The sequence below is a fragment of the Rhinopithecus bieti genome, unplaced genomic scaffold (genome assembly GCF_001698545.2).
Source record: "Rhinopithecus bieti isolate Rb0 unplaced genomic scaffold, ASM169854v2 scaffold_21649, whole genome shotgun sequence".
Lineage (NCBI taxonomy): Eukaryota > Metazoa > Chordata > Mammalia > Primates > Cercopithecidae > Rhinopithecus > Rhinopithecus bieti.
Genome location: NW_016811584.1, coordinates 2513867 through 2537961, shown reverse-complemented (window position 1 = coordinate 2537961; position 24095 = coordinate 2513867). Strand labels below are relative to the sequence as shown.

Here is a 24095-nt window from a genome sequence, read left to right as displayed (position 1 = left end):
TCCAAAATGACAAAGAAAAGAAGGAACAACGGTCGTGCCAAAAAGGGCCGCGGCCATGTGCAGCCTATTCGCTGCACTAACTGTGCCCGATGCGTGCGCAAGGACAAGGCCATTAAGAAATTCGTCATTCGAAACCTAGTGGAGGCCACAGCGGTCAGCGACATTTCTGAAGCGAGCGTCTTTGATGCCTATGTGCTTCCCAAGCTGTATGTGAAGCTACATTACTGTGTGAGTTGTGCAATTCACAGCAAAGTAGTCAGGAATCGATCTCGTGAAGCCCGCAAGGACCGAACACCCCCTCCCCGATTTAGACCTGCGGGTGCTGCCCCACGTCCCCCACCAAAGCCCATGTAAGGAGCTGAGTCCTTAAGACTGAGACAGACTATTCTCTGAAATAAAATGGAAATTGTACTTAAAAAAAAAAATAAAAAAATAAAAAAAAAGAATTTAGATATTACTTATATTGTAGATGAATGTGATAGGGCCATTTTTATAACACAGGTTAATAAGACTTTGGTTTTCATTTTGGCATATTTAATGTTGAAATGAATTTAAGCAGGGATAAAATTGGCTTCATCTTCTTTTATTATCATTATAAGGTCACTGGGACATAGTTATATAAGATCACTAGAACACAGTTACATCACTAGGACATAGTTATACCAGTGTATTTTTACCCCTTAACATCAAAATCTGTTACCCAAATTTTACTCTGTAAATAAGAGAAAATACTTTTACAAATCTTAAGATAATTCTTTATTCACTTATGTGTTCTCTGAATCAACTTCTAATCTGTGTTTTATAAAATGGTAGTATGGCTGGGCACGGTGGCTCACGCTTGTAATCCCAGCACTTTGGGAGGCCCAGACTGGCAGATCACTTGAGACCAGGAGTTTCAGACCATCCTGGCCAACATGGTGAAACCCCATCTCTACTAAAAATACAAAAATTAGCTGGGCGTGGTGGTGGGCGCCTGGACAACAGAGCGAGAGTATGTCCCCCCTCTCTGCTGCCCCCCCCCCCGCAAAAATGCTGGTAGTTCATAGAATTAATAAGGTCTTGAATTGGAAGAGATCTTAGATGATCTGATCCAGTCCCTTTATTTATGGCTAATTTCTCTGACCTCAGTGTCCTAAAGTCACTCAACTGGTTTGTGGCAAAGCTAGAGATTAGAGCCTAAGTCAGCTATATACTCGTTTCCTTTTACTAGTACATGCTGTCTCTCTTGGTCTAGAAAGAAGAATGGAAAGGTTTTCTGTAGGAAGTGTTGCCTTTGGGAATCAGAAATAAGATCATTTCATTTCTAACTCATTTGTGTCTTGAACAGTCAACTTCTACTTTTGAACTATAAATTTACTGTAAAATTATTTCTTGGAGTGTGCTGTTGGTCTGGATTTTAAATCTATAATGTCTTCTTCTAGTTGGATTGGATGCTGCTGGCAAGACAACCATTCTGTATAAACTGAAGTTAGGGGAGATAGTCACCACCATTCCTACTATTGGTAAGAAAGTTTACAGATGACTTTATATCATGATGATATGTTGTAAAGTGAAATATATACAGTCTCGTTTTGAGACTGTCTTTTTGTTAAGCATGTTGATTATCTTAGAAGTACTTTTAAAACAGGCTGGGTGTGGTGGCTCATGCCTGTAATCCCAGCACTTTGGGAGGCTGAGGTGGGTGGATCGCTTGAGCCCAGGAGTTCAAGACCAGCGTGCATAACATATTGAGACCTTGTCTCTGTTGATGTTTAGGTTTAAATATATTTTTTTTAATAAAAAGTAGTACTTTTAAAACACTAAGAAAATTCCACAATAAAAGGTTTTATTTTCTTAATGACGCTGCACAGCGGTCATTTTTGTTTTTCTTTGTAGGTTTTAACGTGGAAACAGTAGAATATAAGAACATTTGTTTCACAGTATGGGATGTTGGTGGTCAAGATAGAATTAGGCCTCTCTGGAAGCATTACTTCCAGAATACCCAGGTAAGGGATACTATATGTTTTTATAACTTTTCTTTGTGGGTTTCATGCTCTAAAGTTTATGTTAGTATCTGGTATTTACTTGGATATTGGTGTTGACTATGAGTTGGCATTTGTCTTATCACCACTTACACATTCTTCAGTGGACTCTCACTTATGCCTCGAAGGCTGACTTATATAGGGTGGAAGAGTTGTAAGGCACTTATGGTAAGTGTTTGGAAGATGGGGTGGGTGCTGGCGTACTTCTCAAGAATAAATTAGGTCTCTTATCCATAGTTCTTTGCTTTCCATCTTAGTTTAGAAAGTAAGGTCTGTATAAACTGTCATTGTAGTTTCTGATGAATGTAAGACAATTGATAGTCCTTTGTTTAGCTCAGTTACTTGTTTACTTTATTAAATACATTAAGGTCAGTTTGCTGCATTGATTTGTAAGATATTTTTATATTGCCACATAGTGTGTATATATAATACTGGCATGGAAGAGACTTTAGTGATCCTGTAGAACAAGAGTTCTCAAATTTGGGGGTGGCACGTAAGAATCACATGGGGAACTTTAAAAATCCCAAGACCTGGATCATCCCCTAGACCACTTGAATCAGAATCTCAGGGGATATAATCCAGGTACATAATCCAGGTACAGTGGTGTTTCTTAAACTTTAATATGCATATCAATCTCTTGGGTATTTGTTAAAAATACACATTAATTCCGTAAGTCCTGGCTAAGGCCTGAGATTCTGTATTTCTAGCAAGTTCTTGGGTTGTGCTGATACTACTGGTCTGGTATCTTACAGAACAGCACTATTGACATTTTGGGCTGGGTTATTCTTTGTTGTTGGGTATGGGGAGGGCTCTCTATGCATTGTAGGTTGTTTAGTGGCATCCTTGTCCTCTACCCACTAGATGGCAATAGCAGCTCCCCTCAACTAGCAGCCCAAAATCTCTCCACACCTGCAAAATATCCCGTGGGGCAAAATTGTCCCCTGCTGAGAACCACAGTTCTAATCTAACACTCTTACATATGAGGAAACTGAAACTTGTAATGACTCACCCAAGACGGGAGAGTTTCTTCTTACTCTTCCTTTGTTTAACCTGGTCCCACCTCAGTTGTTTTTTCTACCACCCAAGGAATTTGTCAGTTTTTGTTTACTAATTAAGTTGGTAATTATTTTTTAAGTGGATATCACTGCCACTTTATATGTTTAAGATTTGCAGTGTCATCTTGTTATCCAGCTCTTAAAACATTGCATACAAGTGGGGTTTATTGCCATTAGGTGGCAGTGAATACCTTGGGTGAGTGGCTGGGACAAGCAGATTTACATAGTATGTCATATTAAATAAGTGGTATACTTTTTTATTTAAAACGAGAATGTTTAGGCCAGGTGCAGTTGGTCACATCTGTAATCCCAGCACTTTAGGAGGCTGAGGTGGGCAGATCATGAGGTCAGGAGTTCAAGACCAGCCTGACTAACACAGTGAAATCCTGTCTTTGCTAAAATACAAAATTAGCCGGGCATGGTGGCGTGCACCTGTAATCCCAGCTACTCAGGAGGCTGAAGCAAGAGAATTGCTTGAACCCGGGAGGTGGAGGTTGCGGTGAGCCGAGGTTGCACCATTGCACTCCAGACTGGGTGACAGAGCAAGACTGTCTCAAAAAAAAAAAAAAAAAAGAATGTTTATGGTCATCAATACAGCTATGACTAGAAAAGATATTTGATACAGAGGCACATGCTTTAAAAAGCTTCATTATGGAAAATGTTAAATACAAGGTGAACATTGCTTATCCGAAATTCTTGGGACCAGAAACCACTGTTTCTGATCTCAAAATTTTGGAATATTTGCATTGTACCCAGTTGAGCATCCTAAAATCCAAAATCCGATATACTCCGGGGAGTTTTTCCTTTGTCACGTTGGTGCTCAGAAAGTTTTGCTTTTGNGCTGGGACAAGCAGATTTACATAGTATGTCATATTAAATAAGTGGTATACTTTTTTATTTAAAAACGAGAATGTTTAGGCCAGGTGCAGTTGGTCACATCTGTAATCCCAGCACTTTAGGAGGCTGAGGTGGGCAGATCATGAGGTCAGGAGTTCAAGACCAGCCTGACTAACACAGTGAAATCCTGTCTTTGCTAAAAATACAAAAATTAGCCGGGCATGGTGGCGTGCACCTGTAATCCCAGCTACTCAGGAGGCTGAAGCAAGAGAATTGCTTGAACCCGGGAGGTGGAGGTTGCGGTGAGCCGAGGTTGCACCATTGCACTCCAGACTGGGTGACAGAGCAAGACTGTCTCAAAAAAAAAAAAAAATATAAAAAAAAAAAAAAAAAAAAAAAAATTTTATGGTCATCAATACAGCTATGACTAGAAAAGATATTTGATACAGAGGCACATGCTTTAAAAGCTTCATTATGGAAAATGTTAAATACAAGGTGAACATTGCTTATCCGAAATTCTTGGGACCAGAAACCACTGTTTCTGATCTCAAAATTTTGGAATATTTGCATTGTACCCAGTTGAGCATCCTAAAATCCAAAATCCGATATACTCCGGGGAGTTTTTCCTTTGTCACGTTGGTGCTCAGAAAGTTTTGCTTTTGGATTAAGGAAACTCAATCTGTATACATAAAAATAGAGAGAATAGCATAATAAACTCACATGTATATATTATGCAGCTTCAGTTAACAGGATATAACCAGTGCTATGTTATTTGATATTCATCTCTAATATGCTCTACCCTCTGGACCGGTTTTTAATTTTTTTTGAGATGGAGTTCTCGTTCTGTCACTCAGGCTAGAGGGCAGCGGTGCAATCTTGGCTCATTGCAGCCTCTGCCTCCCGGGTTCAAGTGATTCTCCTGCCTCAGCCTCCCAAGTAGCTGGGACTTCAGGCATGCGCCACCACACCTAGCTAATTTTGTATTTTTAGTAGAGATGGGGTTTCATCATGTTAGCCAGGCTGGTCTTGATCTCCTGACCTCATGTGATCCACCTGCCTAGGCCTCCCAAAGTGCTGGGATTACAGGCGTGAGCTACCACACGTGGCCAACATATTTTGAAGAGTTAGATATGAAGTAAAACCTTGCTAATCCTTAAGCCTAATAATTCTTGACCAAGGGTAACCCTGGGTTTATCCCTAGATTTCTTTAGAATGCTTTGTAATTTACTTCGCGTTCTTAATTTGAGATTAGACCCAATTCTGGCCTCTTTGGACCACCTTAGAATTAACAGTCCAAGTACTACTTCCTAGGGAGTTCATGCTAGCTGGGGAAAGCTTTATGTGTTACCTGATAGAATCAAAGCTGAGCTCTTAGCTTGCATTCCCAGCATTACTGATCAGTTCTTCTAGCTATAAAATTTTTTTTTTTTTTTTTTGAGACGGAGTCTCGCTCTGTTGCCCGGGCTGGAGTGCAGTGGCCGGATCTCAGCTCACTGCAAACTCTGCCTCCCGGGTTTACGCCATTCTCCTGCCTCAGCCTCCCGAGTAGCTGGGACTACAGGCGCCCGCCACCTCGCCCGGCTAGTTTTTTGTATTTTTTAGTAGAGACGGGGTTTCACTGTGTTAGCCAGGATGGTCTCGATCTCCTGACCTCGTGATCCGCCCGTCTCGGCCTCCCAAAGTGCTGGGATTACAGGCTTGAGCCACCGCATTTAAAAGAAACTATAGCTTTAACCATGTTTCTAACTTATACTAAGAAACCATGGCATAGTGTTCCTCTTATTAGATAATTCCAACTAATTTGCCATTCTAAATAATTAAGCAAATATTTGGCTTTTAAAATAATCTCATAGCAGCTGGGCTTATCTGTAGAATCCTAGCTTTTCTTCACTCTTGATTCTAGGCTGTTCCAGGAAGAAAATAATTAGGGATTAATTCCTAAAATAATTCTCCTTCTCAATGTTACTTTGGGACTGATAGCATTATTTGCATTTTAAAACAAATAAAGGCTGGGTGCAGTGGCTCATGCCTGTATTCTCAGCACTTTGGGAGGCTGAGGTGGGAGGATCGCTTGAGCTCAGGAGTTTGAGGCCAGCCTGGGGAACATAGCAAGACCTTGTCTTTACATTTAAAAAAAAATAAAATAAAATAAAAATGGAAAGTTAGTAGTCAAGATAAAATTAGGTCCCTTTTAAGGGCATTACCTCTTGTAAAGGATAGGTTTCAGGACCAGGTACTATGGCTTGCGCCTGAAACACCAACACTTTGGGAGGCCATGATAGGAGGATCACTTGAGGCCAGTAATAGTTCAAGACCAGTCCAGGCAACAGAGTGAAACCCTGTCTCTACAAAAAAAAAAAAAAAAAAAGATTACCTGGGCATGGTGGCATACTCCTGTAGTCCCAGCTACTTGAGAGGCTGAGGTGGGAGGACCACCTGAACACAGGAGTTGGAGGCTGAAGTGAGCTATGGTTGTGCCTCTGTACTCCAGCCTGGGGGACAAAAGGAGACCTTGCCTGTTTTTTGAAAAAAAAATGGAAGGTTTGGTTCTAAAAAGGAATAGCTTTTGAAATATGGAAAGGAAGAGACAGATTTGGTAAATAAATGCCTGTGGTAAGCCAAGCACAATGATAGCTCTTTTCTCTTTGACTGCATTTAATCTTTAACAAGCTTATGAAGTTAGTAGTATTTTTATTTTATTTAGACAAGGCATATTCAAGGATTAGATAATATTATAACAAGTAGCGTAAGATTTGAATTTGAGTCTGTCTTTCCAAGCATCAAACATTATTTTTTGTTTTTGAGATGGGGTCTCACTCTGTTGCCCAGGCTAGAGTGCATTGGCACTATCATGGCTCACTGCAGCTTCAGTCAACCTCCTGGGCTCAAATGATCCTCCCTCCTCAGCTTTCTAAGTAGCTAGGACTATAGACACGTGCCACCACGCCCTACTAAAATTTTAATTATTTTCGTCGAGACAGGGTCTTACTCTGCCCAGGCTGATCTTGAACTCCTGACCTCATGTGATCCTGCCACCTCAGCCTCCCAAAGTGGTGGGATTAGAGGTGCCATGCCAGCCAAAAGTTTTTTCAAAGGATAGATATTTAAAGTGATGGTTTGCCAGGTGGTGTAGATGCAGTGTAAAATAAGATTAAAAATTTAAGTGATCGGCCGGGCGCGGTGGCTCACACCTGTAATCCCAGCACTTTAGGAGGCCGAGGCGGGCGGATCACGAGGTCAGGAGATCGAGACCATCCTGGTGAACACGGTGAAACCCCGTCTCTACTGAAAATAAAAAAAATTAGCCGGGCTGGTGGCGGGCGCCTATAGTCCCAGTTTTTAGGGAGGCTGAGGCAGGAGAATGGCGTTAATTCGGGAGGTGGCGGAGCTTGCAGTGAGCGGAGGTTGCCCCATTGCACTCCAGCCTGGACGACAGAGTGAGACTCTGTCTCAAAAAAAAAAAAATAAAATTAAGTTATGGTTTACACAGAGATAAAGGAAATGGACTTATAATTTGCTAAAACAAAGGAACTTGTCATTTAATGGATGTAAAATAAGTGTTAGATACCCCTGGAGAGCCCAGTACTGTGATAATCCTGAGAGGTAAATAGAAAATGATACAGGATGGGTCTGGGCACTGTGGCTCACACCTGTAATCCCAGCACTTTGGGAGGCCAAGGCAGGCAGATCACCTGAGGTCAAGAGTTCAAGACCAACCTGGCCAACATAGTAAAATCCCGTCTCTACTAAAAATACAAAAAATTAGCCGGGTATAATGGTGGGCACCTGTAATCCCAGCTACTCAGGAGGCTGAGGCAGGAGAAGTTGCTTAAACCTGGGAGGAGGGGTTTGCAGTGAGCTAAGATGGCACCACTGAACTCCAGCCTGGGCAACACAGCGAGACTCTGTCTCAAGAAAAAAAAGAAAAAAAAAAAAGATGTAGTATAGTCCTTTGCCCTCCGTGAATGTAATCTAGTTACTTTTTTTTTTTTTTTTGAGATGTAGTGTGCCCTTGTCACCCAGGCTGGAGTACAATGACACAATCTCTGCTCACTGCAGCCTCCGCCTGCCGAGTAGCTGGGATTACAGGTGTGCCACCATGCCCAGCTAATTTTTGTGTATTTAGTAGAGATGAGGTTTCACCAGGCTTGTCTCGAACTCCTGATCTTAGGTGATCTACCTGCCTCGGCCTCCCAGAATACTGGGATTACAGGTGAAAGCCACCATACCCAGCCTAGTTACTTAAATAAATCAGTAGTACAAGACAATCTGTGATAAGTGACATGATCAAAAGTACTTTCAGGGTCAGGGTTTATCTTTTTTTTTTTATTATTATTTTATTATTTTATTATTTTATTTTGCCCCCCTTTTCTAGCTGAAAATTCTATAATTTCCCATTTGAAAGTTTTTAGAAAAAGAGTTCAACTAATTGCTTCCTAATTCCTTCCATTTCTCTTGTAGTATAGAATTCTAATAATGGGCCAGGTGCCATGGCTCATGCCTGTAATCCCAACACTTTGGGAGGCCCAGATGGGTGGATCACTTGAGTCCAGGAGTTCAAGACCACATGGGCAACATGGTGAAACCCCATCTCTACAAAAAATAGAAAAATTAGCCAGGTGTGGTGGCACACACCTATAGGCCCAGCTACTTGGGAGGCTGAGGCGGGAGGATCATTTGAGCCCAGGAGGTCGAGGCTGCAGTGAGCCAAGATTATGCCACTGTGCTCCTAGGCAACAGAGTTGAGACCCTGTCTGAAAAAAGAAGCTAATATTTGTATCTCTGAGAATTGATACTACCTTCCTTTTTTTAAAGAATGTCTTAAGTAAATCTTTCTTTCTCTCTCTGTCTCTCTTTCCCTCCCTCCTTCCCTCTTTCTTCTTTTCAAGAGATAGGGTTTTGCCATATTGTCCTGGCTGGTCTCAAACTGCTGGGCTCCAATGATTCTCCTGCCTTGGCTTCCCAAAGTGCTGGGATTACAGGAGTGAGCCACTGCGCCCAATCTTGGAGTTTTCTCGGTATCTTTTTCTTAAGATGTCCTTCTGATTCTAGAGTTGGCAGGCAGCATTCTGGAGCAAGTTAATTTTTTCCTTCCATGATAAAGCAGATAAAAACAGTAGTGCACCCACTCCCGCTATCCCATCCCCCTTTTATTACACTCTATACATGACTTTGACAAAATAAGCTAATTCAGTTAGTAAATTCATGGTTTTATTTGTTTGTTTGTTTGTTTGAGATAGGGGCTTGCTCTGCCACCCAGGCTGCAGTGCAGTGGCGTGATCTCAGCTCCCTGCAACCTCCATCTCTTGGGCTCAAGTGATCCCTCCCACCTCAAGTCTCCCAGGTAGCTGGGACTACAGGAGTACACCACCACGCCTGGCTAATTTTTGTATTTTCTTGTAGAGACAGGCTTTCGCCATGTTGCCCAGGCTGGTCTCCAGCTCCTGAGTTCAAGCGATTTCAGGCCTCCCAAAGTGCTGGGATTACAGGATGAGCCACCATGCCTGGCCAAATTCACAATTCTTTAGGATCCTTGATTTGTTATTTTTCTTTTTGTTCCTACTTTGTGGCTATTTTGGTACCTGCACTTAAATGTGAGAGTACAGAGGGAAGAAGGGAAAATAGATACAATTTATTCTTAGGGTAGTTGAGAAAAGTAGTTAATTGGTGAAGAATAAAAAGTTTTTAGATTTGAAATAGCACTAATAAACTTACAAATAGTTCTCAAATCAGCTTTTAGCATTACAGCTTTAAATTCTTACTTTTAATGAGACATTTCCTTCCTAATGTCTAACCATTGGTACCATTTTGCTGCCTACACTTCTGTTTCATATAGAGAATGTCATTTAACTATTAAAATTTACTGAAACCATTTTCCCCAGGGTCTTATTTTGTGGTAGATAGCAATGATCGTGAAAGAATTCAGGAAGTAGCAGATGAGCTGCAGAAAATGGTAAGAATATACTTTAAATTTATCATTTTCAAGGTGTGCTTTTCTGGGTGAAACTGGTGGTGTTTTAGTACATTTTAACTATGATTAGTTTACACAAGTGGATTTGGGGGGGCTAGAAATAAACTTAAGAAACTATATTATCCACAGGTTCTTAATGTACTTCAGAATCTCTTATAGAGCATTTTGAAAAACACATGGAAGAGTAGCTACTTCAGTAAATTGGGAGGAAGGGCAGAGCAGCTTTTTTTTTTTTTTTTTTTTAAAATGCCTCATGGGTAATCTTGATGCCTATCTCTGGCTGAGGATATCTGATTTAGCTCAGTCCCTTATTTTACAGATACCAAATCTATAGTGCTGTAGCAGTTTTGACCCTAGGAATCTTGGGTCAAATGTTTTGTTCCCAAGGTCATCGGTTCCATTTTCTCTATGCTGTGCCAATAATTACTTCAGAAATGTTTTTTAATAGTAACCATTTAAGGATAAAGAATTTCTTCTGAAAGTAGAGATAAACGTTTGGTTCACAGTGGCATTTTGCAGCCTTGCCATATATTGGATTTCACGTGTTTGTGTTGTTAAATGTACTAAATGGAGGAAGACTGCTGAGAATCCTTGTCATGATTTTAAACTTGTAGCCATAAAATATTTACTGAAATGAAATCTTAATTATTATTCATTCCTCCTAAGACTAGAGAGCAGTTTGTAAAACCATTGTGCCAGTATATGTGTAACTAAGTCATTGTTGGATTTTTGCCTGAGTCAAATGTCACCAGCTTTCCCTCTTTAAAAAAAAAAAAAAAAACTGTTAAGACGTACTTCACATACTATAAATGTTATCCTTTTAAAATGTGCATATCAGTGGCTTTTAGTATACATAGTTGTACAACCATCACCACAATTAATACTAGAAAATTTTCATCACCCCCAAAGAAATCTTGGAACCATCAGCAGTCACTCCCATTTCCTTCCTCCTACACCACACTCCCAGCCTCTGACAGCCACTAATTACTCTGTCTCTATACAGTCACCTATTCTGGACATTCATATAAATGAAAACATACAATGTGTTCTTTTGTGACTGACTTTTTTCACTTAGCATAATTTTTCAAGATTCATCTATATTGTATCATGCACCAGTACAACTTCTGTTCTTGGTACTTTTTTTGTATTTTTCATGATACTGCCAACGCCCAGATAATTGTGTTATTGTCCCACTGTTGTTAGAAAGGATAGAAGTCTGAAAAGAATCATCATCTAAGTACTTCTGCTACTAAGTACCATAAGATCCTACCATAAACATTTTATTCCCACATGTGTTTCTTGCCCTTATCAGTCCTGACAATGGGTAATCATGAAGGCCGAATGATGAGTGATTTGCTTTAATGGGGTGTAGAATGATTGACTTGAAAAACAGTTCTGTCTTACTTGAAGGCATATGATTGTTTGCTCTGGATTTAAAAACTGAAGGATATGAGACTTCAGTTGTAAGAGTGAACTTTGTGTAGAGAAATTAGGTTAATGTTTAATAATGTATTTAATGCTGAGTAAAGCATATATAGGAAGACAGTTAGTTTCAAAACTCGGATTCTGGTTGGTAGTTGCTAATGCCTTACCTTTTATTTCCAGCTTCTGGTAGATGAGTTGAGAGATGCAGTGCTGCTGCTTTTTGCAAACAAACAAGATTTGCCAAATGCTATGGCCATCAGTGAAATGACAGATAAACTAGGGCTTCAGTCTCTTCGTAACAGAACAGTAAGTATTTGGAAGTTGATATTAACCTCTTGACTATTAAGACTTACTAGGATAGTTGTGTAAGCTAGTATTCAGTTTAAACATTTGTTATCTTTGGACGAATAATAAGCACATCATTTATTTAAAAATATGGTAATAAACTTTAAATACCTTTATTTCATTTTTGTAAAGATATAGAAAACTGCTGTAGAATAGGTCTAAAGATTATTGATAGTCTATTTTTTCTTTTCTTTTTTTTGAAGGGGAGGTGGAAGGAATGGAAAGAATATTATTGATAGTCTTAATTTTAATTTTGTATCTTTTAAATAACCCTACAGCAAATATTTTGAAATCTAGCTCTCTTATTAAGGGTCCAGTAATGTTTGTTTGCTTGTTTTAAAAGTGGAGATGGGGGGCTGGGCACTGTGGCTCATGCCTGTAATCCCAACACTTTGGGAGGCCTAGGCGGGCGGATCATCTGAGATCGGGAGTTCGAGACCAGCCTGACCAACATGGAGAAACCCTGTCTCTACTAAACATACAAAATTAGCTGGGTGTGGTGGCACACACCTGTAATCTCAGCTACTCCAGAAGGCTGAGGCAGGAGAATGGCTTGAACCCGGGAGGTGAAGGTTGTGGTGAGTCGCGATCGCGCCACTGCACTCCAGCTTGGGCAACAAAGAGCAAAATTTGGTCTCAAAAAAAGTGTAGATGGGGTCGCACTTTGTTGCTAAGCTGGTCTTGAACTCCTGGACTCAAGCAATCCTCCCACTATCTCAGCCTACCAAAGCGCTGGGATTCCAGCCATGGTGCCCAGCCTTGTCTGCTTGTTAACAGCTTATGGAGGAGACCAGGTACCACGGCTCACACCTGTAATCCCAACACTTTGGGAAGCCAAGGTAGGAGAATTGCTTGAGGCCAGGAGTTCGAAACCAGCCCAGGCAACAAAGTGAAACCCTGTCTCTACAAAAATAAAAATTAGCTGTGTGTGGTGGCATGCGCCTTTAGTCCCAGCTACTTGGGAGGCTGAGGTGGGAGGACTGTTCGAACTCAGAAGCTGGAGAGTGCAGAGAGCTGTGATTGTGCCCATTGCACCCCAGCCTGGGTGACAGAACTAGACTGTTTCTTTAAAAAAAAAAAAAAATTATACTTCTCTAAAATTGCTTGTTATTTTAGATCAGTGATTCAGCGATGGAGATAAATTATCAGAAACTTAGTGTCATAGGCTTTTTACAGTAGTTTTGCATTAACCTGTAAATAAGGCAAATACTATGGCTGTGGTAAAAAATGAAACAACAAAGAACCTATTGCAGGCTGGGCACAGTGGCTCACGCCTACAATCCCAGCACTTTGGGAGGCCTAGACGGGTGGATCACGAGGTCAGGAATTCAAGATCAGCATAGCCAAGATAATGAAACCCCGTCTCTACTAAAAACTACAAAAGAAAATGAGGCGTAGTGGCAGGCATCTGCAATCTCAGCTACTCTGGAGGCTGAGGCAGGAGAATCACTTGAACGTGGGCAGCAGAGGTTGCAGTGAGCCGAGATCGTGCCACTGCACTCCAGCCTGGGTGACAGAGCAAGACTCCGTCTCAAAAAAAGAAAAAGAAAAAGAACCTATTGCCTGTTTGAGATATCTCAGGCTGATTTGAAGAACATAAACTGGGCCAGGTGTGGTGGCTCACACCTACCTGTAATCCCAGCACTTTAGAAGGCGAAGGTGGGCGGATCACTTGAGACCAGGAGTTTGAGACCAGCCTGGGCAAACATGGTAAAACCCTGTCTCTACTAAAAATACGAAAATTAGCTAGATGGTGCATGCCTGTAACCCCAGCTACTTGTGAGGTTGAAGGCACGAGAATATCTTGAGCCTGTGAGGTGGAGGTTGTAGTGAACTGAGATTATGCCACTGCACTCCAGCCTGGGCAACAGAGTGAGTACTCTGCCTCAAAACAATCAGTCAATCAATCAGTAAATAAGCAAGCAACACTAACTGTAAATGATACAAGGTTTCCATGCTGTGAAGGTATGAATTTGAGCCTTTCCCTAGCCTCCTAGGTTACTGAGATATGGTAGTCAAATAATTGGCAACATGGTATACCTGCAGTGGCCTTGCAGCGTTAAACTGATCAAAAAAATTAATAAAAGTAAACTATGTCTTAAATGTAAATTGTTTTGTAGGTTTTTTTTTTTTTTGATACTTTCACACAGTTACTAGAGATAAGATTCATTACCATTTAAAACAAGAACTTTTGGAATGCATGAGACTAAAGATAGTGAAATTATCTGAAAAGCCTGCCTTTAAAATATCAGCAAACCCTACTCTTTCAAAAATTGCCTCTTCTACTTTGAGTTTAGTTTTATGGGAAACGAGAGGTATAAAAACCAGATGGATAGTTTATTAGTTACTAATTTTCCCATGATTTCTCTTTTCAGATTAAGTGGTAGAAAGTTTACTAAAAGGGAACCAAAAACCAGCACTGAAAAAAAACCTGAATGACTGAGGGGGGAAAATCTGGTCTAAATATAATGAATAGGTAGAAGTAGCTTGATTGATTGATTGATTGATTGATTGAGATGGAGTCTCACTGTGTCGCCCATGCTGGAGTGCAGTGGCACAGCCTTGGCTCATTGCAATCTCCAGAATAGGTAGAAGCAGCTTTATTTTTTAAAAAATAATCTAAAAAGGTAGAGACAAGGTCTCACCATGTTGCCCAGGCTGGTCTCGAACTACTAGCTCGAGGATCACTAGCTCAAGTGATCCTCCCATCTCCGCCTCCCAAAGTGCTGGGATTTATAGGTGTGAGCCACCACACCCAGCCATAAGTAGCTTTAAATATGGTAGAGTTTTGTGAGAAGCAAGAGGTGTGAGAAGACTCTTAAGTTTGATTAAGACAGTTTAAACACTGGTGTTACATATTAACTTTGTTAATCAAGTATTTTCTTGTCTTTTCTTTACAGTGGTATGTTCAAGCCACTTGTGCAACACAAGGAACTGGTCTGTATGAAGGACTTGACTGGCTGTCAAATGAGCTTTCAAAACGTTAAATGAAACTGGATATCTAACCAAGGACATGTTTGATAAAATTGGCCTAGGCTTGTTACAACAAAATTAGTTTGTATCTTGGTTATTAAACAGTATCTGGGACTCGTTTGGGCAGAATATTATTTTGTTGCCAATTATTGTTTACCAAGTATAATGTTGCTATTTAGCAATGTGCTTGGTTTTAAAGAAATTCTCCTTGGGAAAAAAGTATCCTTTTTAAATTTTACTTCCCATAAGTGTAAATGCCTGGACATAGCTATTGTGAAACCTTTAAATAAATTGGTTTGAGTGCTTTTTGAGCCCCAGATAAATAATGTTTTAAAGTTATCCCCTTGCTACTTTACTGATACCTTTATCATTCCTGAGACAGTCTGCTAATTTAAAAATGTAGCATTCCATTTGTATTTATTTCTCTCTCTTGCCAAAAAGATTTTCTAATACTGCTTGTACCAGCCACAGAAAGATCCAAAACACTACTCAGCTCTCTTGCACTGAGGAAATTTTTTCCCCCTACATTGACTCCTGGCCTACATCAGCCAAACTTATACCTTGGTGGGGTTTGGATTTGATAGCTAATTAGTTCTGTGCTGGCTGCAAAGAATTGAGATTTAGATGGTTTTTAATACTCAGCAGATTGTCTTCCTTTATATTGTGTCTTTTTTATGTTGCATGTTGCTTTTGTTATCAGCCTGATTTTTTTGCTCAGTATATGATAATTCTGCTGATGTTTATTTTATTGGGCAGACATATCTTCATTAAGAGTTTTTGGAAAACTCATCAAATTCGATGAATACATTTTCTGCATAACCCATTTGGAATTATTCCTAATAAAATGATAAAATACGTAATTGTGTGTGTTCTTTTTGAGTCTTGAAGGTATTTGAAATGTATTTTCTATTTAGCAAACTGCTTGCATATTTTATGTACTGTGAACAGTAATACAGATCCCACTGGTAAGTCACTAATTGTATAAAGTGGAGATCTGGGTTGTTTTCATGTGTATAACAGCATGGGGAACATTATTAAAAAGTTAGTTTTCTAAAGTCAGATCAAGAGTAAAAGGAGGGCCTGGCATAGTGGCTCACGCCTGTAATCCTAGCACTTTGGGAGGCTGAGGCAGAAGGGTCACTTGAGACCAGGAGTTGAGATAAGCTTTGGCAATGTAATAAGACCCTGTTTCCCCTGGTTCTACTTAAAAAACTAAAAACAAACAACAACAAAAAAAAAAAAAAATGGGGGGGAGAGTAAAAGGCTGTAATAAAATGAACTGCCCAAAAAGCATGTATGTATGTGTTTTTTAGTTAAGGTTAATTAAACAAAAGAAATTCAGATGCTACTTGTATGGCCAATATAGAGACTTAGTGATGCTACTCTCCTACAAAAAACAGTTTCACAATCACTTTTTAACAGGACAAATTTTAGAACTTCAACAGAAAACTGCATATAATTCATATAAAGGTATACCTCATAAACTACATCTATTACGTTGTTAAAGGCTCAACTTGATAACTGAGTAACTTAGTTTCTGTCTATATTCTGATGTTGCATTCTTAATGGCTTGTAAAGATTCAGCTAAATTTATGGATTGAAAATTCCAAAATCAAATGCATATGTGTAAAAAAAATGTATATTTTTGAATTGTCAAATAAATAATAAACAATGGCTGGGCGTGGTGGCTCACACCTGTAATCCTAGCACTTTGGGAGGCCAAGGTGGGCAGATTGCCTGAGCTCAGGAGTTCAAGACCAGCCTGGGCAACATGGTGAAACCTCATCTCTACTAAAACTACAACAACAACAACAACAACAAAAGTCTGGTGTGCTGGTGCATGCTGTGATCCTAGCTACTTGAGAGGCTGAGGCAAGAGAATCACTTGAACCTGGGTGGCAGAGGTTGCAGTGAGTCAAGATAGCGCCACTGCACACGGTCTGCAAGGCTCTGTCTCCAAAAAAAACAAAACACTGGATTAACCAAAAGGAAATTAGAAGTAGTTGATGATTAGGGCAAAGTATATGTTTAAACTAGTTTGTGTTACTTGTTAGAAATGCAATTTCCCTAGCCTACTGGATGAATTTTCCCTTCTTCCAAAGAAGAGAGGTGTCATTTTCCTGTAGGTAAAACTGAACTATAGTACAATATGTGTATGTAGTCTTACCGGGGTATCAACTATATAAATATGTATACTATATAAATATATATAAGTAGACTTGACGATGGTACTCTCCTACAAAAAAACAGTTTTGGAAATATAAAACAGTAAGTTCAGTGTTAGGGCTGTAGTTAAATCATTAAATTGCCAAGGTGTTTAACCTAGTTATTCAAAGGTGTTTTCATGGACTGTAAAGGGATTAGAGAATCCATGTAATCTCACTTGTGATGTAAGGCAGCTCTTACTACCATTGGAAATTACCTTTTTTTTGTTTGAGATGGTCTCACTCTGTCATCCAGGCTGGAGTGCAGTGGCAGGATCTTGGCTCACTGCAGCCTTTACTTCCTGGGCTCAAGTGATCCTCCCATCTCAGCCCCACAAGTAGCTGGTACTACAGGCATGAGCCACCATGTCCAGCTAATTTTTATAGTTTTTAAAAAAAGTATTAGGCTGGGTGTGGTGGCTCATACCTGTAATCCTGGCACTTTGGGAGGCTGAGGCGGGCGAATCACCTGAGGTCGGGAGTTTGAGACCAGCCTGACAAGGAGAAACCTCGTCTCTACTAAAAATACAAAACTAGCCATGCGTGGTGGCGCATGCCTGTAATCCCAGTTACTTGGGAGGCTGAGGCAGGAGAATCACTTGAACCCGGGAGGCGGAGGTTGCAGTGAGCCGAGATCGCACCATTGCACTCTGGCCTGGGCAACAACAGTGAAACTCCGTCTCAAAAAAATAATAATAAAATAATAAAGTATTAATTTAGGAACTTGACACGTTTACCCCTAAAAATTATTTTTTTCTTCAGTCTTTGTATTTTTTTTTTAAAGTTCTTTTTTTTTTTTTTTCCCCAAACAGAAGTGGTTTAAATGTTTTGGGAAAAAGTAGTGAGAGATAACCCCTAGCCTTTCCCTGTTTTATGCAAACATAAAATCACTGTCACTGTCCTTATTTATTGAAGTATTCTTATGAAATAGTTGATGCTATCAAGATTCAATTCTACTGTTGGTCAAGCAATAAGAGTTCTCTGTGACTGCCCTTATTGTACAGAACAGTTGATTATATCTCTAGATTAAAAAGTATTCTGTCAAATAATTGTCAATGTCAGTAGAGAAACTGAAGAGAAATTGTGATTCCCTTACAGGCTCACTTGGCAGCATCAGAGTTGAGGATAGTACAATTATCTGTTCTCTGGTTCCCCTGTCCAGTAAGCATTTTTTTTTCTGTCCATAATATTTCCCATTGTCTTTTGTCTCACTTTAACATGAGCTGCTTTTCTGTGATGTAATATCTTGGTATTTTGTTAAGGGAATTTTCCGCTTACCTTATATACCCTCCATTGAAAATAAAAAAGGCATGGTAGCTCATGCCTGTAATCCCAGCACTTTGGGAGGCTGAGGCGGGAGGATCCCTTGAGGCCAGGAGTTTTAGACCAACCTAGTCAATAGAGTGAGATCTCCATCTCTATTTAAAAAAAAAAAAAAAAAAGTGAAGTATATCTGTGGAGAGTATTGGTATCTCATTCAGACACTTCAGTCTACTTGAGTATACAAAATTATCTGTCATGTAATAATAATTACTTTCAGGTCACTTACTAGGACCAAACTTTTTTTTTGAGACAGGGTCTTGCTCTGTCACCCAGGCTGGAGTGCAGTGGCATCATCACAGCTCACTGCAGCTTCAACCTCCCAGGCTCAAGTGATCCTCCCACCTCAGCCTCCCACATAGCTGGGACTACAGGCACATGCCATCACGTCTGGTGAATTTTTGTATTTTTTGTAGAGATGGGGTTTTGCCATGTTGCTTAGGCTAATCTTCAACTCTGGAGTTCAAGCTGTACCCACCTAGGCCTCCCAAAGTGCTGGGATTACAGGTATGAGCCACTCTGCCTTGCCCAAATGTAATTAAACGTGAAATACCTGGTTCTTTGTCATGGAGGTTTGAAAGTGACTCCTAACTTGTTATTGAAAATAAGTGCTTTACTTTTTTTTTTTTTTTTTGAGATGGAGTTTCGCTCTATCACCCAGGCTGGAGTGCAATGGTGTGATCTCGGCTCACTGCAACCTCCGCCTTCCGGGTTCAAGTGATTCTCCTGCTTCAGCCTCCTGGGTAGCTGGGATTACAGGTACATACCACCATGTCCGGCTAATTTTTGGTATTTTTAGTAGAGATGGGGTTTCACCATGTTGGCCAGGCTAATCTTGAACTCCTGACCTCAGGTGGGATTACAGGCGTGAGCCACCGCATCCAGCCAAGTGCTTTTCAATGGAGAGAAACTGGAGAGAAAACAAGTGCTTGTACCTTCTGGTAGCTTGTACTTCTGGATGTTTCAATAATGTAAATATTGGTTACCAGCTTTGGTAGAATTAGTATGAAAACTAGATTGAATAAATAACAGTCTGTAAGTTCATTACCTGAGGATCTAATAGGGAAAATATATTTCTACTAATATATACATATGACCTTGCATTCATGGGCCACTATTGGAAGGTTGCTTGGCTGCTGCTGTTTCTTACTATGCTACTTTTAGAGGACTATCCCTTTATCTTAAATGGTTAAATTCTAATAAGATTGTGGGAAATGCATAGCAAAAGTGCTTATCTAGACACAGGCAAAGAAAAATTAAGGTAGCTGTACTATTGGGTCCCTGCCAGTATGGCTTCATGTGTTAGAGGGCAGCAGAGTTAGGTTCCTTCCTGACCTTGTCAGTCATTTTTCTATATTGTTCAAATGATACGTTTTCTTTTTTTTTTTTTTTGACACGGAGTCGTGCTCTGTCACCCAGGCTGGAGTGCAGTGGCACGATCTCAGCTCACTGCAACCTCTGCCTCCTGGGTTCAAGCGATTCTCCTCCCTCAGTCTCCGGATTAGCTGGGACTACAGGCGTGTACCACCACAGCCAGCTAATGTTTTTGTATTTTTAGTAGAGACGGGGGTTCACCATGTGGCCAGGCTCATTTCAAACTCCTGACCTCAAGTGATCTGCCCGCCTTGGCCTCCCAAAGTGCTAGGATTACAGGCATGAGCCACTGTGCCCGGCCACATTTTCAATTTTATTGGGCATGTAAGTACTTGGTGTTGGACAGCTTACCCCTGCTTTCTGGGAACTCACCAGATTTTGGTCACAGTGTTTTTTTTTTTTTAGGCTGGGAACTAAAGGGATGTATGAAGCACAGACTAAGAAAGATTTGCCTCCTGGATGGCCCTGAAAAGGCAAGGGATGATGGATTATTATTTATTTTTTAAGGAGGGGTGGCTAAACAACAAATAACATTTTAAAGTAGGCAAAGTATTTCAAAAGACATTTCTCCAGAGAGATATATAGATGGCCAACGAGCACAGGAAAAGATGCTTAACATCGTTAACCATCATGGAAATGCAAATCAAAACCACAATAAGATGCCACTTGACACTAGGATGCCTATAATCAAAAAGATAATAAAGTGTTGATGAGGATGGAGGGAAATTGGAACCCTCATATTGCTGATGGGAACGCAAAATAGTGCAACTGCTTTCAGTTTAATAGTCTGGCAGTTCCTCAAAAGGTTATCATAGGATCCAACAATTCCACTGCTTCTATGTGCCCAAGAGAAACAAAAACACATAGTCACTCAAAAACTTGTACACAAATGTTTATGGCAGCATTATTCATAGAAGCCAGGAAGTGGAAGCAATTCAAATGTCTGTCAACTAATGAATAGACAAATGTGGTATGCCCATAAGATGGAACATTCATCATAAAAACAAACTCCTGATACATTCTACAACAGTAAGAACCTTTAAAACATCCTAAGTAAGAGGCCAGTCACAAAAGACTACATAAATTATATGATTCAATTTATATGAAATATCCAGAATAGGCAAATCCACAGAAACAGGTTAAGTTGTTTCCAGGAGCTAGGGGGAATAGGGAGTGACTGCCAAGTGAGTATGCAGCTTCTCTTGGGGGCCAGTCCTTGTCAACTGAGTTGATATGCAGTGACAAAAAGCTCTTAAGGAGAATGGGATTATGTGACGTGAGCCACTGCGCTGGCCTGATTCCATTATTTATAATAGAATTACTAAAAATTCTACAGCTTGGATAGAAATACCCTTTCTTGGTTTAAGATACCCAAAACATTATACTTAACCCAGCTTCTCTGAGGAAGGCCACTGTTTATTTCTAACTGATTCTATCTTTGGATGTACCATTTTTCCAAACTATTCCACAGGGGATATAAGAATTATATGCAATAAATCCTTTTATTATTTTATTGTATTTTATTTTTTTGAGACAGAGTCCCGCTTTGTTGCCAGGCTGGAGTGCAGTGGCACAATCTTGGCTCACTGCAACCTCTGCAAGTGATTCTCCTGCCTCAGCCTCCCCAAGTAGCTGGGACTACAGGTGCGCACCACCATGCCCAGCTAATTTTTGTATTTTTAGTAGAGATGGGATTTCACCATGTTGGCCAGGATGGTCTCGATCTGACCTCGTGATCTACCCACCTCAGCCTCTCAGAGTGCTGGGATTACAGGCGTGAGCCACCACACCTGGCACAATAAATCCTTTTAAAAGTGTGTATATCACATCTTAGAATAACTGAGGGAGTACAATTGGAATGTTTGTAACACAAATAAATGCTTGATGTGATGGATACTCAATTTACTCTATCAAAAGAAATATGTCCCACATAAATATATACATCTACTATGTGCTCATGTTTTTAAAAATTGCTAAATATGTTCTTTTCTGGAGAAAAAATTTGTTTTTAATTTTTTTAGAAAAGGGCTAAGTGTGGTGGCTCACACCTATAATCCCAGTACTTTGGGAGGCTGAAGCAGGAGAGTCATTTGAGCCCAACAGTTTAAGACCAGTCTGGGCAACATAGAGAGACCCCCATCTCTACAAACAATTTAAAAAATTAGCCAGGCATGGTGGCATGCACCTGTAGTCCCAGTTATTCAGGAGGCTGAGGTGGGAGGATCACTTAAGCCCTGGAGTTTGACGCTGCAGTGAGCTATGATCATGCCACTGCGCTCCAGCCTGGGCAACAGGCTTTAATAAGACTCTGTCTTATTAAAAAAAAAAAAAAAATGTGTGCTGACTGGGTGGGGTGGCTCATGTCTGTAATATCAGCACTTTGGGAGGCCGAGGTGGGTGGATTGCTTGAACTCAGAAGTTCAAGAACAGCCTGGGCAACATGGTGAAACCATTTTTTTTTTTTTTTTTTTTGTCTGCAAAATATACAAAAATTAGTCAGGTGTTGTGGTGCACACCTGTAGTCCCAGCTATTTGGGGAGGCCATGGTGGGAGGATTGCGTAAGGCCAGGAGGTGGAGGTTGCAGTGATCTGTGATGGCACCACTGCCCTCCAGCCTGGGTGACAAAGCCAGACCCTGTCTCAAAAAAGAAAAGAAAAAAAGAAGTGTTTATATTATCCAGTATAAGAAAGCCAACTAAATAAAGCCTATCCAATTCCCCTACTGAACCATCTTCAATATATAAGGAACACAAATGGTATGAAACTAGCACAAATGCAACCTAGGAATACTTCAATACGCTAAAAAAAAAAAAAGTACGTCAACACTTCATGATAACATCATTAAAGTGAATTACTGGGCAAAATGGACTGTTACATAAATGCTTTGACATACAATCAATACATAAATTGGACAGAAGATGGAGATGAATAATTCAGTTTTCTGTGAAATTTTGCAAGGAAATTTTAAATTATGAGTAAAAATCTAACACTGACAATATGAACATGTATTTTTGACAACCCAGAGTTTGCTAGCATAGCAGATAAGTGAACAGATTTAGTATGTTTAAAGATTATTTTGCCATTTATATATAAAACTAAAATTTAGGCCGGGTACCATGGCTCATGCTGTAATCCCAGCACTTTGAGAGGCTGAGGCAGGCAGATCACCTGAGGTTAGGAGTTAAAGACCAGCCTGGCCAATATTGTGAAACCCCGTCTCTACTAAAAATACAAAAATTACAAGCAGTACTGTATGGTTATTTTGAAGTTAGTGCTAAGAAAAAAAAAATCAAGTTAATATAGCTCTAGTATTTTCAACATTTAAAAAAGTACTTTTGCATAAAGTGAGAACACAGAACTTATATATTACCCATGTCAGTTAGAGCTGTTAAAAATTGTCCTCCCTACCCCCTACAAAATGAAATCTAGAGTGGTTTTTTTGGAGACAGGGTCTTGCTCTGTCACCCAGGCTGGAGTGCAGTGCCACCTTGATCATAGCTCATTGCAGGCTTGACCTCATGGGCTCAAGTGATCCTCTGGCCTCAGCCTCCTGAGCAGCTGGGACTACAGGCATGCACCACCATGCCTGGCTAACTTTATTTTTTGCAGATATAGGGTCTCACATTGTTGCCAAGGCTTGTCTTGAACTCCTCAGCTCAAGTGATCCTCCTGCCTCAGCCTCCCAAAATGTTGAGATTACAGTCATGAGCCACTATGCCTGTCCCTCTACACAGTGTTGCTTTCCCATACTATATTAAAGCAAATTATTAAAATTCTCAAAACACTGAAATAGTTTTTATTTGTGTTTAGAAAATTCATTTTCAGGGCAAGGGGAGGGATAGCATTAGGAGAAATACCTAATGTAAATGATGAGTTAATGGGTGCAGCAAACCAGCATGGCACATGTATACCTATGTAATAAACCTGCACATTGGGCACATGTACCCTAGAACTTAAAGTATAATAAAAAAAAAAAAAAAAAGAAAGAAAGAAAATTAGTTTTCAGGTATGGAAGGTTGGGCTTGTAATTTTAACTACTTGGGAGGCTGAGGCAGGAGGATCACTTGAGCCCAGGAGTTTGAGGCTGTAGTAAGTTATGACTGCATCCCTGCACTCCAGCCTGGGTAACAGTAAGACTCTATCTCTTAAAAAAATTATGCTGAGAGGCCGGGCGCGGTGGCTCAAGCCTGTAATCCCAGCACTTTGGGAGGCCGAGGCGGGCGGATCACGAGGTCAGGAGATCGAGACCATCCTGGCTAACACGGTGAAACCCCGTCTCTACTAAAAGTACAAAAAACTAGCTGGGTGAGGTGGCGGGCGCCTGAAGTCCCAGCTACACGGAAGGCTGAGGCAGGAGAATGGCGTAAACCTGGGAGGCGGAGCTTGCAGTGAGCTGAGATCCGGCCACTGCACTCCAGCCTGGGCAACAAAGCAAGACTCCGTCTCAAAAAAAAAAAAAATTATGCTGAGAATATTTTCTGAGTTGTCACATGGGTCTTGTGATAAACTAATAATGCAAACTTTTATTTTTCATTATATATAAATATTGGATTTATCCCAACCAAACTAG

General features: G+C 40.3%; 2 protein-coding genes across 3 annotated transcripts in view; both read left to right on the top strand.

The window, feature by feature from the left end:
• Positions 1–15487, top strand: part of ARF4 (ARF GTPase 4) — a 29509-nt gene extending 14022 nt beyond the window's left edge. The window contains exons 2-7 of one of the 2 annotated variants that reach the window (XM_017894143.1): positions 1422–1502; positions 1876–1985; position 2164; positions 9796–9866; positions 11490–11615; positions 14555–15487. In XM_017894143.1, coding sequence (XP_017749632.1) covers positions 1422–1502; positions 1876–1985; position 2164; positions 9796–9866; positions 11490–11615; positions 14555–14641 — 476 coding nt within the window. In that variant the 3' untranslated portion in view covers positions 14642–15487. The remainder of the gene's footprint in view (positions 1–1421; positions 1503–1875; positions 1986–2163; positions 2165–9795; positions 9867–11489; positions 11616–14554) is intronic. The other variant, XR_001889614.1, reaches the window with a different exon arrangement.
• On the top strand, positions 7–393 carry LOC108543591 (40S ribosomal protein S26-like). Its single transcript, XM_017894140.1, has one exon. It carries the CDS (start codon positions 7–9, stop codon positions 352–354), a length of 348 nt encoding a protein of 115 aa, XP_017749629.1. The 3' UTR covers positions 355–393.
• Positions 15488–24095: the final 8608 nt, after the last annotated feature.

Coding starts and splice junctions, on each gene's coding strand:
- LOC108543591 (XM_017894140.1), top strand. CDS start 7: ATGACAAAGAAAAGAAGGAACAACGGTCGTGCCAAAAAGGGCCGCGGC.